This window comes from Bipolaris sorokiniana, assembly GCF_000338995.1.
Source record: "Bipolaris sorokiniana ND90Pr unplaced genomic scaffold COCSAscaffold_6, whole genome shotgun sequence".
Taxonomy (NCBI): Eukaryota; Fungi; Ascomycota; class Dothideomycetes; order Pleosporales; family Pleosporaceae; genus Bipolaris; species Bipolaris sorokiniana.
The window spans coordinates 504,206-518,441 of NW_006911900.1; the positions used below are offsets into that span (position 1 = coordinate 504,206).

The 14,236-nt window shown below is 51.4% G+C and overlaps 7 protein-coding genes across 7 annotated transcripts; 3 read left to right on the plus strand and 4 right to left on the minus strand.

Annotated features, from left to right (window-relative positions):
• Nucleotides 1-52: 52 nt before the first annotated feature.
• COCSADRAFT_314531 (uncharacterized protein) lies at nucleotides 53-1,335 on the plus strand. Its single transcript, XM_007701164.1, has one exon. The coding sequence runs from the start codon at nucleotides 172-174 to the stop codon at nucleotides 1,177-1,179; it is 1,008 nt and encodes a 335-aa protein (XP_007699354.1). The 5' UTR covers nucleotides 53-171; the 3' UTR covers nucleotides 1,180-1,335.
• On the minus strand, nucleotides 1,336-3,195 carry COCSADRAFT_314541 (uncharacterized protein). Its single transcript, XM_007701165.1, has 3 exons — nucleotides 2,987-3,195; nucleotides 2,790-2,927; nucleotides 1,336-2,733 (listed from the first exon to the last, which is right to left on the minus strand). The coding sequence occupies exons 1-3, from the start codon at nucleotides 3,054-3,056 to the stop codon at nucleotides 1,493-1,495; spliced, it is 1,449 nt and encodes a 482-aa protein (XP_007699355.1). The 5' UTR covers nucleotides 3,057-3,195; the 3' UTR covers nucleotides 1,336-1,492.
• Nucleotides 3,196-3,820: 625 nt separating this feature from the next.
• On the minus strand, nucleotides 3,821-6,296 carry COCSADRAFT_36167 (uncharacterized protein). Its single transcript, XM_007700922.1, has 3 exons — nucleotides 6,065-6,296; nucleotides 4,106-5,945; nucleotides 3,821-4,053 (listed from the first exon to the last, which is right to left on the minus strand). Exons 1-3 carry the CDS (start codon nucleotides 6,145-6,147, stop codon nucleotides 4,012-4,014), a joined length of 1,965 nt encoding a protein of 654 aa, XP_007699112.1. The 5' UTR covers nucleotides 6,148-6,296; the 3' UTR covers nucleotides 3,821-4,011.
• Nucleotides 6,297-6,505: 209 nt separating this feature from the next.
• Nucleotides 6,506-7,263, minus strand: COCSADRAFT_36168 (uncharacterized protein). Its single transcript, XM_007700923.1, has one exon. It carries the CDS (start codon nucleotides 7,058-7,060, stop codon nucleotides 6,524-6,526), a length of 537 nt encoding a protein of 178 aa, XP_007699113.1. The 5' UTR covers nucleotides 7,061-7,263; the 3' UTR covers nucleotides 6,506-6,523.
• Nucleotides 7,264-7,666: 403 nt separating this feature from the next.
• Nucleotides 7,667-9,305, plus strand: COCSADRAFT_159797 (uncharacterized protein; the record flags this gene model as incomplete). The annotated part of the gene is made up of 5 exons (XM_007701166.1): nucleotides 7,667-7,738; nucleotides 7,790-7,925; nucleotides 7,989-8,172; nucleotides 8,224-9,029; nucleotides 9,088-9,305. 5 exons carry the CDS (start codon nucleotides 7,667-7,669, stop codon nucleotides 9,303-9,305), a joined length of 1,416 nt encoding a protein of 471 aa, XP_007699356.1.
• Nucleotides 9,306-9,521: 216 nt separating this feature from the next.
• Nucleotides 9,522-11,895, minus strand: COCSADRAFT_314575 (uncharacterized protein). Its single transcript, XM_007701167.1, has 2 exons — nucleotides 11,819-11,895; nucleotides 9,522-11,755 (listed from the first exon to the last, which is right to left on the minus strand). Exon 2 carries the CDS (start codon nucleotides 11,586-11,588, stop codon nucleotides 9,738-9,740), a length of 1,851 nt encoding a protein of 616 aa, XP_007699357.1. The 5' UTR covers nucleotides 11,589-11,755; nucleotides 11,819-11,895; the 3' UTR covers nucleotides 9,522-9,737.
• An 895-nt stretch (nucleotides 11,896-12,790) lies between these two features.
• On the plus strand, nucleotides 12,791-13,919 carry COCSADRAFT_180807 (uncharacterized protein). Its single transcript, XM_007701168.1, has 2 exons — nucleotides 12,791-13,315; nucleotides 13,371-13,919. Exons 1-2 carry the CDS (start codon nucleotides 12,879-12,881, stop codon nucleotides 13,861-13,863), a joined length of 930 nt encoding a protein of 309 aa, XP_007699358.1. The 5' UTR covers nucleotides 12,791-12,878; the 3' UTR covers nucleotides 13,864-13,919.
• The last annotated feature ends 317 nt before the right edge of the window (nucleotides 13,920-14,236 follow it).

Genomic DNA, 14,236 nt, shown 5'->3' on the forward strand with positions numbered 1-14,236 from the left:
CAAGATGCGAAAGCAGTTAGGCCGGCTACGTTCGATACAGCCGACGGAAGTGACCAATTGCGCAGTCGCGTTTTCGAGATTTCGACGCGCTCAATGACCGCATTCTAAATGTGCTAAAGAGCCATTTCCAAACAACTCATACCAAACCCACCTACTCCACTTCTAGTCACAATGACTGCCACAACCATTGACCCAGAAACAAGTCCCCAAACTCAAAAACCCCCTCCACCACCCAGCAACCCCGCGCACGAAGAGCACCAATACCTCTCCCTCATCCGCGACATTCTCCAAAATGGCGAGCACCGTCCCGACCGCACCGGCACCGGCACCTACGCCATCCCCTTCCCCGCCCAAATGAAATTCGCCCTCTCGCACCCCTCCGCCGACCCCACCCAACCACCCCAACTCATCCTACCCCTCCTCACCACCAAGCGTGTCTTTCTCCGCGCCGTCATCGGCGAGCTCCTCTGGTTCATATCCGGCAGTACACACAGCAAGCCCTTATCAGACGCCGGCATCAAAATCTGGGACGGCAACGGCAGCCGCGCCTACCTCGACAGCGTCGGCCTCTCGCACTACGAAGAAGGCGAACTGGGCCCTGTCTACGGCTTCCAATGGCGCCATTTCGGCGCTGAATACAAAGGTCACGCACACGACTATACTGGCGAAGGCGTTGACCAGCTCGCTGAGATAATCGACAAGCTAAAGAACAAACCGTACGACCGGAGAATCATCCTGTCCGCCTGGAACCCCGCTGATATCAAGAAAATGGCCTTACCGCCTTGCCACATGTTTGCCCAGTTTTACGTTAGTTTTCCGGGGCACAAGCAAGGCGAGGAGCGGCCGAGGGGCGTGCTACATTCGCTGCTGTACCAGCGCTCTTGCGATATGGGACTCGGTGTCCCGTTTAATATCGCGTCGTATGCGTTGCTGACGCATATGCTGGCGCATGTGTGCGATTTGACACCGGGAACTTTTACGCATACGATGGGGGATGCGCATGTGTATCTTGATCATGTGGATGCGCTCAAGGTGCAGGTTGAGCGGGAGCCCAGAGAGTTTCCTGAACTGAGGATTAAGAGGGAGATAGGCGGGAGTATAGATGGGTGGTTGGAAAGTGAGTTTGAGGTTGTGGGGTATAAGCCGCATGCGAGTCTTGCTATGAAGATGAGTGTGTGAGCGGATTTCGGTTCTGAGTACTTTGAAGAGGAAAGATGGGTAACTATTAGATGATATAGATATGAATCATGCAATTGACGTTAATTTTCCTTTCGCTTTTCTCTTCTTTTCCCCCTCAAAGAATTTATCCGCTTCAGTCTTACAAAATGCATACACACACACGTACACGTATATATATATGTATAAACAATAGCCAAACGCTTTCAAATGCCAGTCACAAATCATCAAGGTATCATATCCTCCCTCTCCCCCCCCTTCTCCCCAGAAAAAAATCCCTAAGACTATTACACGAAACGTAAAAACCGGCCCCGATTTAACTCGGCAACTCTTGCGGCTCCCCCACATTATGCGCATACTTGATACTCCCGGGTAACTCATTCGTCTGCCCCGGCGTATACATTTCCGCCCTGCTCCCTTGGGCCCCTCCATCATGCCGATAATAGCTCTGGTCCGCATCATGCACAGGCACCGATCCGTAACCCGCTGTCTGCGCATCTTTCTCCACCGCACCCTCTTTGCTAGCTTTACGCTTGCGCCACCAGAACACTGCGAAGATAAGGGCGGCGAGAATGGCGATGCCGCCGACGACGGGACCGGCGATCCATGCTTTGCTGCTGCTTCCGCCGCTGGAAGAGGGGGAGTTGGGGGAGTTAGGAGAAGAGGGGTTTGAAGGGGAGGAAGAGGGGATGTCGCTGTCGGATAGGACGGCGTAGCTGGAGGTGGAGAGGTCGGAGATTATGCTCGAGGTGTTTTGCAGGTAGCAGTTGTTGTATCCGCTGTCGAGGGTGGATGAGAATAAGACGGCTTTACATCCTTTGTCGCTTGCAGCGCAAGCATCCATGCAAGCCGTCATGTTGTGCGTGTGGAGGTTCGTGATGTTGCGTCCTGGATTCGTTTTGCCGCAGTGAATATCAAAACGCGGTTTGTCACCGACAGTGGCTTGGTATGTATTTTGCTCCGGGCACTTCTTATCTGGGATGTCGAATTCGACGATTTCGGCGGCGTGGATAACGCCTTGTTTTGCCGTGGGACTGATGAATTTGGGCGAATTGCCATATTTGGGCTTGCAATTTGCGTAGCCGGCGGTGAGATCTGGGTTCCAGGATACGGCGCGGCAGAGGGGGTGTAGACCGGTGCAGATTTTGACGCATTCTTCGAGGGTTTCGGTGTGGTAGAAGGCACGGTAGTTCGGGTCGAAACAGTCGAACTCTTCGAAACAGCGCGGTGGCTCGTCGATTACTTTGCCGCAGTGTGTTGTGTATGTTATGCCCTCAACGCCCGAGAGAGGCTTGTCCGACAAGTCTGCATTTGGGCACTTGGTATCAAAACCTTTCAACTGGTTCCTGTCTATAAGGAGGCCGGTTATTGCTTCTGGTGCGGGTGTAAGGGCTTCGGTGGAGACATTGCTCGTTTTCAGCCAGCAGTGATTGCCGGGTAAAGTCCAGGTGATACCGTAACACGCATCGCCTGAGAAGCGCGAGCAGTGTTCCATACATTCATCCCAAGTCGCAGTGTAAAACCAGACTCCTGCCCCGGTTGTTTCTCTAACCGCATCTACCGTCTGTCAGCCAAAGACCCTGTCGAAAGGCATGATACATTCTGGTGCTCACCGCTCAAGGGAGCATTCTGCTGGCAGTATAGTTTGAATGCGAGTCCATTCTTCGTTGTGTACTGTTCTTCGCAGTTTTCAATAGTGTCTTGCCGTATTGCGAGGTCGCGGGTGAGAAGGGTATCTGCCTGCGTGGAAGCTGCTAGCGCGTCAGTATACGAATTATTTGCCTAAACATTCAACAACAATCCAACGTACGTGTAGGAGTCGCAATGACGGCGCTTGCGCATACGAGCGCCAGCAAGCTCTGTCTCGCCAGGATCAACATGCCGTAAAGATCAGACTTCTTGTGGCGTCCTCGACGACGACAACGACAGTACCGAGAGGTTGAGATAGCGAAATCGCAAACCACGCGCAATTGCGAGCTTGGAGACAGTCCGGAAGATAGTTTTACAGGCACTGCACCAAGAGGAGGGCAGTGCTGCCTCGTCCAAGCAGCACGATAATAGCCAGGCCCGTTAGGCGTCCATTGGTGGGTACAACGCCCATAACGGCCCCCAAAACAGAGCCGCCGTCGTCCCGACACTGCCCCCAAATTTACATTGCAAATAACATGCCCTTACTCATGCGCAGCCGTCTCAGCCAATACATTGCGCAGGGTGTTGGGTCTTCCGGTCTGGTGCTGTTGAGTTCGCAACCTGCATCGCCCTATTGCATCCTCGTCGTCCCTGAGCTTGTACGCATTGGCTACGGCTTGTTCCGAGATGCTATCATTCGTTTCCCTCCTCCAGGCCTTCCATAGCTTTGTCTGGTTTTTCTCAAGATTTGCACTGTTAGACACGAAAATGAACAGGGTTTTGCGGTGTGCATATCCTGTCCGTTCTAGGGAGATTGGTGTGGTGCTGCCAAGACACGCTGGCAGGCGGAGCAATGGTATCCTTGTCGTCCACCTCAACTGCGACTCGGAATAGAGCTACACGGTAGCTGTGATCCGATCACTCTCCCCGTCGCCTTATTCCCGTGTTAAGCATGTTGGAAAGTTACATGATGGGGCTTCAACTACAGAAACGATCAAATCACGTGCATACGGGCAACCACGACAACTTTTAGGCGCTCTCGCCATAGCTGGTGTACACAAATACTCTGAGTTGACAACAAAGGGTTGGATTACCACGCTGCTTTTGCAGACAACGACTTGGTATCTAATGCATCCTGAACGCCCGCCATTATTTTTCCCAGCCTGCAAACCAATAATGCAACAACGCGGAACATTACAAGTCTGCTTATCGGTGGCTGGTCTTTCCAATACCACGCTTGCCGGCAGTCTAGATTGTTGTTAGTAGATGCTTTTGTACTCCCAGATAAATCACAACTTACCAGGTGCTTGATCAGAGAACCTGTCTGGTGCCTGTCAGCCTCACCCTGTCTGGCCATCCTGTTCATCTTCTTCTGCGACAACTTGGCCAGCTTCTCCGCCTTTGAAGCAGCCTCAGCATCCGTAACACCGTCGTTCCTTCTGTTGGTACTCTGACTGCGACCACGGCTCTTCGCACGCTCAAGGGCCGACTTGGGTGTATCAATATCCATGGCATCGCCGGGAGCCTCTGATCGTGAACGAGCCAAGCTGCGTCCTCGTGCTTCTGCTTGAGCCTGTGCACGCTCGACAACCTTTGTAGTGTCGTATCCAAGGCTCTCGAGGTGCGATTCCATTTGCGACATTTGCTTCGCTTTCTTTGTCCTGGGAATAATAGCTCTATTCTTCAAACTCTTGCGCATCTTGGCTTCGTTCCTGATGAGTTGCCTCTTCTCGCGGATCAGCTCTGCCTTGTACCGGAAGTCTGCCTCCTCTGCGTCTTCAAGATCGTCGTCCGACTCGTAGAAACCCTCCTCCTCCAACTTTTCTTCTTCAGCCTCAAGCGCGGCAAGCTTAGCCTCAATGTCAGGGTCAATGAAGTCGTAGACGTTCTGGCCCTTGAACACCTCTGGAATACGGTCGTGTTTCCATTCATCATCCTCAAGAAGATAGTTCTTGCGAAGATCAATGTTGTACACACCAGCTCCGCCATTCTCCTCTTCCAGATCACGTTCAAGGATTGGTCTATCAGGATCATCCTTGTCGTACTTCTTCTTGTTCAGTGCTGCTTCTGGAATAAAGGTCTCACGGGTCACGCCACCCAATGGTTGAGCAACGTGGATTCGGCGCAACAGCTCACCAAGACGGCCAGACGGCTCACCAGCGCTGTTGGTTCCAGCCTTGAGCTTCTCTGCGTTACGAGCAGCAATCAAACGATCGCAGACTGCGTTTCGCACAGCCATGACACCCTCGGTAGTACTACAAGAAAGCTCCAGCATCTCTACCTCGCCAGACTTGAGCATGCCCTGTAGTTGAGCCTGTGTTTCAGCATCAAGCTGGTCGGGACGCATGAGATCGATCTTGTTGATTACAATGGAGATGAGCTTGTTCGCGAACAGAGGCTTGATGTTGTTAAAGAGGGCGATCTGCGAAGCAACCGAGTAACCACACTGCTCACTGAGATCCATAAAGTAGAGAATGTGAGCGCGAAGATGGGCAATGGCGCAAATGGACTGATGTTCGATAGTGTTCATCTCCTCAAGCGCATGGTCCAGAATACCAGGAGTGTCAACCGCCTGGAAGCGAAGCATCTTGTAATCGAAATGACCGACATACAAGCTCTTGGTGGTGAAAGCATATGGCTGAACCTCAACATCGGCCCTGGAAATGGACTTCAAGAAGGACGACTTGCCGACGTTGGGGAATCCGGAAATGACAAGTGTGCGGGTGTTGGGGTCGATCGAGGGAAGACGACCCAAATGCTGCCTAACTTGCTCGAGGTAGACAAGAGGATCCTTCAATCGCTTACAGATTGTAGCCATACGACCAAGCGCAGCCCGCTTGAGCTGCTTGCACTGGAAGAGAGACTGGCCATATTTGAGAAGACGCACATAGTCACGCGCAACCGTCTCAATCAGTGACTTTGCAGTCGAGAGCTGACCAAGAGCAATACGGAAGTGGTCTGCATCGTAGAGGGTGTTCAAGAGGTCGCGGTGGAACGGGTGGATGTCCTGCAGGCGCGGGAATGCGTCGATGGTGGTGGTGAGGCGCTCGACGAATGTCTCGGATGTGAATTTAACCTTTCGCGTGTAGAAGGCTCGAATTCTGCTAATCTTGAAACCCGCACGGATCTGGGTGGGCAGTCTAAGAAATTTTTCGTCAGCTGTCTGCTCTCGGGTGTAGTATGTAGCTGGCGTCTTGAAAGCGCAAATCTCGGCGCATGGGTGTGGTTTGCGCAGATGCAGATAAGATGGGTTGCCTACCTCCTCTGGGTCCTGGACAGCACAATGTCCAGGAACTCCTGGCTCGTAGGCACGGCGGGGATGTCCTTCCACTGGGTCTTCATTTTTGCGACTGCGGGTTTGTTGGGGTTGTGGACGCGGTCTGCGCTTCGAGAGGGAAGGGCTGGCAAAAAGTTCGAGGCGCTACCTATCGATACCAAAAAATATTCCCCCCCGCCAAGCGGCAGTTCGCCTCATGTGCGCTAGTGCCGCATTTAGACGCCCACCAACCATTGCAGCCCTAGGGACCCTGATTGTCATGCTGAATATCCAAGAACCTGACACAGTTGTACAGTACAGTACAGTCAAACTTGACCTACCTTATCATTGTTTAGTCCAGGACCTGAAAGTGAGCATCTACAGGGTTCTTCCCATTGATGGTCAGAACATCTTGAGGACATGCACTCATTACCTCAACTATATTCCGCAACGCCTCTAAAACTACATAGTTGCCTGGCTTCGTCTTTGGCTCTTCAGAGCCTCTTTCTCTTCAGCAGGCAGGGATGACGAGGTAGAAAGAGAGTGCAAAGTGTCCCAGAAGTTGTCTGTGCAGCTTTCGTGGTATCCATTGACACCCAGCTCACTGTACCGCCACCTATCGCACGCCGCAATCAAAGTATCATGCACACCAGGGCTTTTGTCCTCGACCAGTTTTACCATTGGCGCCCTTTTCTGACTAACCATCACATCGCCTAATTCAGGCGTAACTTTTAGCAACGTTGCGCGGCAGTAGCACATGGACATGTATTCGGGCGCACTAGCAGCGGCATTAGCCGCAGGCGAGTCGGTGGTTGCGTTTGGATAGAGTGCTGCTTCGACCTTGGAAGAGGCGGTCATGAGGGCTGAAGAGGGGAGCGCGAGTGCCCATGTGTCGACTACTTGGTTTCCGTGGGTATTTGTTATCTTAGTCTTCTTGCCAGCTTTGACTACTGTTGCTGCTCTACGGCGGGCGGGGATGGTCTGGATTGGAAGAGACATAACAGATACTTGACTTGTCGTTTCCGAACTCGATTGATCTTGGACAAGGACTTTGGGAAGTTAGGTGGGAGTAGGGGACCATGGAATGCCAATGCCTGAGATATATGTTCACGTCTGCCCCACTTGTGTTGCCATGTCGTATGCTGTGGGACAGGAAGATGGGAAGATAGGTTGTGGTGCTGCAATCCTGCACTGAATATATCAGTTCAAGATAGGCGGATTTGTCACAGCCTCAGGCAAGATTGACTATTATGCGTATTAATACCATTTTACGGGAAGAGCGCGTATCCAGCAGAAGTACACTATGAGGTCACTATCGGAGGTGCGACAACGCGTCCAGTGTGTTGTTCAGCGCAGAGGTGAATCCAGTATACATAGCGGACAAATGGTCTTCCAAAAGCAGTATTGCTGGGGTTTGCGGTGTGTTGAACAAGGTGTAGTAGGTCGTCGCTTGAAAGGTACCCAAATCATCACGTGTCAGGGACGTGGCCTGGGACATCCTTCGAACGGCCACCCTAGCATTCCCGAGCGCCGCAACCCAATTTATCCCCACCACAGCTCGACTCCTTTACCGCCAACCTAAATCGTTTCTGCCCAGTATTCACCATGGCCGCCCTCGCGACTAAAACACAGTCGCAAAACATTTTTACAAAATTGAAGTCAAAGCCCGCCAACAAAGTACGTATTCACACTAGTCAGCGCTTCCAACGACTCCTAATGCATGTCTAGATATGCTTCGACTGCGGCGCAAAGAACCCAACATGGAGCTCTGTGCCCTTTGGCATTTACCTCTGTCTCGACTGCTCGTCTAACCACCGTAACATGGGTGTCCATATCTCTTTCGTCCGTTCCACCAACCTCGATAGTACGTCTTCCCCTGGGCCCTGCGGGCGCTTGAAGCAAGGGGATATATATTGATCAAGGACAGTCTGGCAATGGGATCAACTGCGAATCATGAAGGTCGGCGGCAACGAGAGCGCGACCAAGTATTTTCAATCGCACGGGGGTTCCGCTGCGCTCGCGAGCAAAGACCACAAAGCCAAATACACTAGCAATGCCGCCAACAAGTACAAGGAGGAGCTGGCTCGGCGCTGCGTTGCAGATGCCAAATTGTAAGTCTATATCGAATTGTGCAGCGGCATAAACTGACCGTCTTGTGCCAGGTATCCTAACGAAGTTGTAATCACCGATGTCGTCGAGCCCGGTAGCGACGGAACCAATACCCCAGCCGGTGAAGACGATGACTTCTTTTCCTCTTGGGATAAGCCGACAATCAAGCGTCCATCAAACCCACCCTCGCGTACCGGTACACCTAAGGCTGCATCACCTTTCCTCAAGCCTGGTGCCAACGGCACGGATCGCCCGAAATCACCCCTTGCTGGCAGCTCCGAAACTACTACGCCGGCAGCAAAGCCTGCGGCAGTACGAAAGACCGCCGGAGGCGCTGCACCAAAGAAGAACATTCTGGGTGCAAAGAAGAAGGGTCTTGGTGCGAAGAAGGTGGTCGCTGCTGATGGCGGACTCGACTTTGAAGAGGCGGAGCGAAAGGCTCGTGAAGAGGCAGAGCGCATCGAGAAGTTGGGCTACGATCCTGACGCTGAGGCTGCAGAGGTCGCTGCAGCCACCAAGTCTAAGGGCTCTGAAGCATCCATCATCGCACCTACTCCCGTATCACCACCGCGTGGCGGCTTCGGCTCGACCTCCAAGCCTGAGCGCTCAAGTCAGGATATGGAACGGCTGGGTATGGGCGTTCAGCGTCTAGGATTTGGGCAAGTAGGCGCTGCAAAGAAGCCTGCTGCCCAGAAGAAGATGGGAGGTTTCGGCAGCGTAAGCAAGCCTGCTCAAGGTGACGATGAGAAGTATGCACGGGAGAAGTTTGGTACACAGAAGGGTATCTCAAGTGACGAGTTCTTTGGCCGCAATGCGTACGATCCTTCAGCCACTGCACAAGCGAAGGAGAGGTTACAAGGTAAGTGTGGCTTTGCAAGATTGAATATTGGGGTTCTGTTTTCTAACTCATCCTGCAGGCTTCGAAGGCGCGAGCGCGATTTCATCCAACGCATACTTTGGCCGCCCTGAGGACGATGCTGGAGAGGAGGACTATGGTGATCTGGAGACTGCCGCCAAGGACTTTGTCCGCAAGTTTGGTCTGACCGCTGGTGATGACCTCGAAAACCTGACCAACATGCTCGGCGAAGGTGCGACGAGGTTGCAAGGAGCTGTCCGGAACTACCTCAACTCGTAGAATAGGCGTTGAAAAGGTTTGATCGGAGCGTTCTCAGTGGGTGTTCGAGGAGTCAGGTGGACACATTCGATACCATACAGATCACGCACGTTGTATGGCAGCAGCAACATAGTCTCGGCGCATGGTGTATAAGAAGATGGGTTCTGAGAGAGGCGAAAACTATGAGTTGGCGGGGTTTACTTGGATTCACCTGTGTACGTATTGATCTTTTCCGCGCTGAAGACGATATGGGGGGTTTGGTCCAAGCGGTGTTCTGGGAGTACACATAAAGTAACGTTGGAAATCTTGATTGGAAATCTGAGTAATCTTGACCATTCCCTTTTCTCATTGACAAAAAAACATAATGCAAAAAAGCAGACCGTATCACTGTGTATCCTTGACTCCACAGCTCCAGCTAAAATACTCTGAAGAAAATGAAATACAGTCAATCAATTAATCATCCCTATCCCCCCAGACATCCGCCTCCTCCCTAGCCACAGCATCCAAATCAATAAAAACTCCCTTCCCACTTTCCTTCCCTGCACCTCCATCTTCCTCATCACTACTACTCTCACGCTCCTGTCTCGCCTCCTCCCGACTCATAGAACCCCACCCCGCATCTTCATCTTCGTCGTCGTCTTTCGCGAAACCAGGGGATACTGGGACGTAATCATCCATCAAGTTACTCGGCAGACCGGCTGGCACGGGGCGTTTGGAAGAGGAGGAGGGTGGGGAGGGTGTTAGGGGCATCATTGCCATTTCTGGGGGCTGAGATAGGTGGGGTTCTTTAGGGCTACTGGGTGGTGGTGTTGAAGCGCGGGGTTGATGGTGGGCTGGGGAATCGGGGTGTGGGATGTTGGACATTTCGGGTTGGGGGTCTTTGCCGCGCTTGGATGATGGGCGGTGTCCTTGTCGTGAGCTGGATTGGATGGCGGGTTGTGTGTCGATGCTTTGGGTCGCGGGGAGTTTGGCGTGGTGCTCCTGTTGATGTTGCTGGGAGAAGGGGAAGATGGAGAAGAGGCTGGAGCTGAGGCTGTGGCGGTTCGGTACGTTGGGTCTTTGTTCCTTTTTGAGTTCTTCTTGTCGTGGGTTTGGTGCTGTTGGGGGAGGTGCGGAGACGGAATGTGAGTGTGAAGGAACTCTTCGGATGGCTGCAGGGCTAGGGAGTTTGGTTATGGTAGTCTCGGGTAAGGATGCTTCGCACATCTCACAGGCGTAGAGGCTGGGATCGTTGAGGAACGTGCAGCGTGGGCATTGCTTCTTGAGCTCTGGTATTGATGGGCGTGGTGGCTCCGGGTTCTGTCCTGCTTGCTGTGGTCGAGGTGGTTGAGGCGGTGCTGCTGGCTCAGATTCGGTAGGCATCTGGTACCCTGGACTATATGTCTGTCTGGCTCTCGAATTGGATGGCGCTGTATCTCGTCTCTTGTTCCTGGAAGAAGCATCTCCACTTGCTACAGGGCCTGGGCTGGGATCAATAGAGACTACGACCTGCACATCTCTCTGTGTCCCACACTTCATGCACTGACACTGCCGCGTCACAGTCTTCGTATATGTATCGGTAGCCTCAGAAGGCGCGTTGAATCTGATTTCGAACTTACTGGGCTCTCCGAAACCTGCAGCACCCTGATCCTGCCTCTGCCAGTTCTTCGCATTTGAGTAGCCTGCTCCTTTTGCGACGATGGGGATAATTGGATCCACATTTCCGAATACCAAGTGATCTACAAATGGCAGAAGCATCAGGGTTCCGCTACTTTTGATGTGGCGATCGACTTCTTCGCGCACTTTGAAATCGTCCAACGAGTGCAGAACCCGGAAATACTTGTTGAACATGTCGCCATACCATTGTCGAACCTGGACACCCTGTTGCAGTAACTCTTTTGCAATAGTTCGCGGCGCAGGGCTGGGCCAAAGTGCATCAATCAAATGTTTCTCTTTCAAGGCCTTGCGGACCATCAAATCCAGCCTGGCACATTCGTACAGTTTCTTCTCCAGTCTTTCATGCAATTCATACTTGGCGAACCTAATCACCAAGCCTCTCACGAATCCAGCATCGAGATTCCATTTTCGTGTGAAGTAGTCCAGTGACTCTAGATCTTTCTGCGCCTGTGCGTTGGCAGGCCGGACCCTGAGTGGGGCGAGCTCATGGCCCATGGATATCCATCGGTCGGGTTGGTGCGGGAGGGCGGTTGCTGTAGACCAGAAAGATCGGATCGGATAGTATTCAGCTTTGAAATAATTGTAGATAAAGTCTAGAAAATCTGACTCTGTAAGCGGCAATGCTGCGTAGCCGGGAGGAAAGTCCATTGTAGAGGTTGACAATCCAGCTGGTGGCGAGAGCTCGAGTGGGTGTGGCGGGTATCGAGGTCACGAGTTTGGAGCTTCCAGCACTGTAGCTTGAGAAGCGCTTTGTGACGGCAATAAATTTAATTCAGAATATTGGCATGAGTGTGTACGGGGTCCCGGTTGCAGTACTGGCGGACCACACTATGTGAGTAATGTTGCTGCCTGGGTAGAACAGAGAAGGAAACACGTACAGTAGCCACACAAGTTAAGAACAGTGACGGTGCTGATTTACAGCTGCGCCACAGCATGTGACGATGTTATATGCGCTAGACGTGCTGCAGAAAGCTTTGGTGCACATCATGCTCTTGTGATGGGTTTCCTAGGACGTACGTCATCACTGTGGCGGTGGCGGTGCCTGGCCCTTCTTCCGCACCAAGCGCGCCTGGTTCTCGAAGCTCGACAGCTTTCACAGTCAGTCGAGGCTTAGACGTTTAACATTGCAATAGTAGCTTTCTCATACGGAAGTTTTGTGAGTGAATTATTTAATGGCGTGCTGGGTGCTCATTGTGTGTACGTAGAAATATAGGATAGGTATAGACAGGGCTCATCATATCTAAACATTCGTTACGAACGGGAGATAGCCCTACATTTAACCTTCATTTAATCAATTAGAGTGCTGAGAAGCTGTGATAGGGTCATCATTACTTGTGAAGCGTATGGGATTGCGCCACTGGACATTTTGGCCAAGGAATTAAACGCCCATGTTGGTAGAGTCAAAGACGAGATTGAAAAAAACACAGTTTCCAGACCCCATCAAATGGGATAAAATCCCGCTTCCGTTCAATACTAACTCTATGCGAAGGTGGTAGCATGGTGGCTTGACGAAGATATGCGCAAGGGGAACTGGGATTAAGGGGCCAGGAAGGGATAGCTGAATCGGGACTTATCACACAGATAGGTGTTCTCGATGAGCCTATCATGATCTCTCCTCAGATCAAAAGCCTTGAATTTCGGCTATTGATCTCGTCTATTCCTGAGATACAAGCGTTCGCCGGAAATGTCCCGCCATTCCGCAACGTGGAGAATGCAGGAATCAGACCACAAGATCTCGGCAACCCCACGCCGCATTGCTGCAAGTAAGTCGGTATCCGCAGATCTTCCACAGACGTAAAAATGACGGGTATAGTTCTCAATGGGGCTGGTAGCGGTAAACCATCGTCCTTAAACTTGGCTTGGTCCATCAGTTCGGTTATACAATTCTTTGGCCGTCCCTAATACCAACCTCAACCGCTGTCTCGGAGCTCGTGCAGTATGGCGTCTTTGGAAACATCATCTAAAGCTTCGTCTAAAGGCCATATCAAAATTCTACCTAAAGAGTCACAGAAAAGGTCAACGAGGTCAACAGAAGGTTTACAAATTGCAGAACCTGAACCATACCCTGAAGCTGTCAATCAATATTCCCCGAACCGCGATACCAAACTACCACAGCTACAAGACCAATCAGGCCCCGATGAAGTATCGATACATACCCGACCATCTCAAGAGCGCGTATCCTTCCATCCCGGACCATACAGTGATCAAGCTAGGTATGGACCTACTATCGAAGTTCCGCCAGATATGGTCAAGAAATTCTTTGCTCACCGCCGACGCAAGCTTTGGTTCATTGTTTTCTTCACACTACTTATAGTTGGCATCCTTATTGGCTCCAGTATAGGAGGTGCACTATATGTGCAAGACAAAGCCGAACAGTACGTTTGTTCTACTTTCTGCTTGACTTGTATCTTACTGCCTAATTTCTACTAGATCCACCCCTGGAAGAGAAGCTACCACTGATGTAGCAGATGAAGGTCCAACAACAAGCTCCACACTCACACCAGCGGAACCTTCTACTCGAATCCAACCCTCGGGTGCGGCATACGTTGCGCGACCATTTGGCACCATCCAATCGATCAACACAACATGTCCATCCACCCTACTCATATCCAGTCAACTCGAAGGCAAGAATTCGGAAATTAGTGGCCGCTACACCTACAGCTGCCTCGACAATACCAACATACTAGACAAACCCGACCTCATGGCTTTTACTGCATACACTCTTGAGCAATGCGTCGACGCCTGTAGCCAGTACAGCGCTATGAGCAACAAGAATGAAACATGCAAGGCGGTTGTAATCAACTCACAGTTTCGCGAAAAATACGAGACGGGATATGGGTCGAATTGCTGGCTGAAGGGTTCGGCGGATAATGCTAGTACTGGGAAATCGGGATACACGGCGGCAGTCTTACGTGAGGGGTGAATTAATAAACACATCACCCTAAGGAGATAGATTTGGTACTGTATACTTCTTGATGGTTGATCATATGTCACTAGAAAATCATTTGTCCGTCCAACCAGTTTGTCGTCGTGAAGTAACATTGAACTTATTTCGAACCATCGTCTCTTGATCATTGCTGCTTGCGCATTTGAACATGGCAAAATATATCTCTGTTGCTGCAGATGCAACTATCTAGCCTTTTGTTATCTGACGCAAAGCCTATTCCCTACTGCACTCTATGATTTTTGTCACCCGCGAACAGTAAATAAGATTTAACGGACGCTCTAGTAGTCTTGAATTTACTTTATCTTGTACATGTTGTCAAAAAAATGAAGAAAGGGTGTGAATACGATCA

Bases quoted from the DNA above. Each gene is read 5' to 3' on its own strand.
- COCSADRAFT_314575 (XM_007701167.1), bottom strand. From the start codon at position 11,588: ATGGACTTTCCTCCCGGCTACGCAGCATTGCCGCTTACAGAGTCAGAT.
- COCSADRAFT_180807 (XM_007701168.1), top strand. From the start codon at position 12,879: ATGGCGTCTTTGGAAACATCATCTAAAGCTTCGTCTAAAGGCCATATC. The intron at 13,316-13,370 runs GTACGTTTGTTC...AATTTCTACTAG, and splicing joins GTGCAAGACAAAGCCGAACA to ATCCACCCCTGGAAGAGAAG.
- COCSADRAFT_36167 (XM_007700922.1), bottom strand. From the start codon at position 6,147: ATGAAGACCCAGTGGAAGGACATCCCCGCCGTGCCTACGAGCCAGGAG. The intron at 5,946-6,064 runs GTAGGCAACCCA...AAAATTTCTTAG, and splicing joins CTGTCCAGGACCCAGAGGAG to ACTGCCCACCCAGATCCGTG. The intron at 4,054-4,105 runs GTAAGTTGTGAT...ACAACAATCTAG, and splicing joins GTTCTCTGATCAAGCACCTG to ACTGCCGGCAAGCGTGGTAT.
- COCSADRAFT_36168 (XM_007700923.1), bottom strand. From the start codon at position 7,060: ATGTCTCTTCCAATCCAGACCATCCCCGCCCGCCGTAGAGCAGCAACA.
- COCSADRAFT_314531 (XM_007701164.1), top strand. From the start codon at position 172: ATGACTGCCACAACCATTGACCCAGAAACAAGTCCCCAAACTCAAAAA.
- COCSADRAFT_314541 (XM_007701165.1), bottom strand. From the start codon at position 3,056: ATGTTGATCCTGGCGAGACAGAGCTTGCTGGCGCTCGTATGCGCAAGC. The intron at 2,928-2,986 runs GTACGTTGGATT...ACGCGCTAGCAG, and splicing joins CGTCATTGCGACTCCTACAC to CTTCCACGCAGGCAGATACC. The intron at 2,734-2,789 runs GTGAGCACCAGA...GACAGACGGTAG, and splicing joins GCAGAATGCTCCCTTGAGCG to ATGCGGTTAGAGAAACAACC.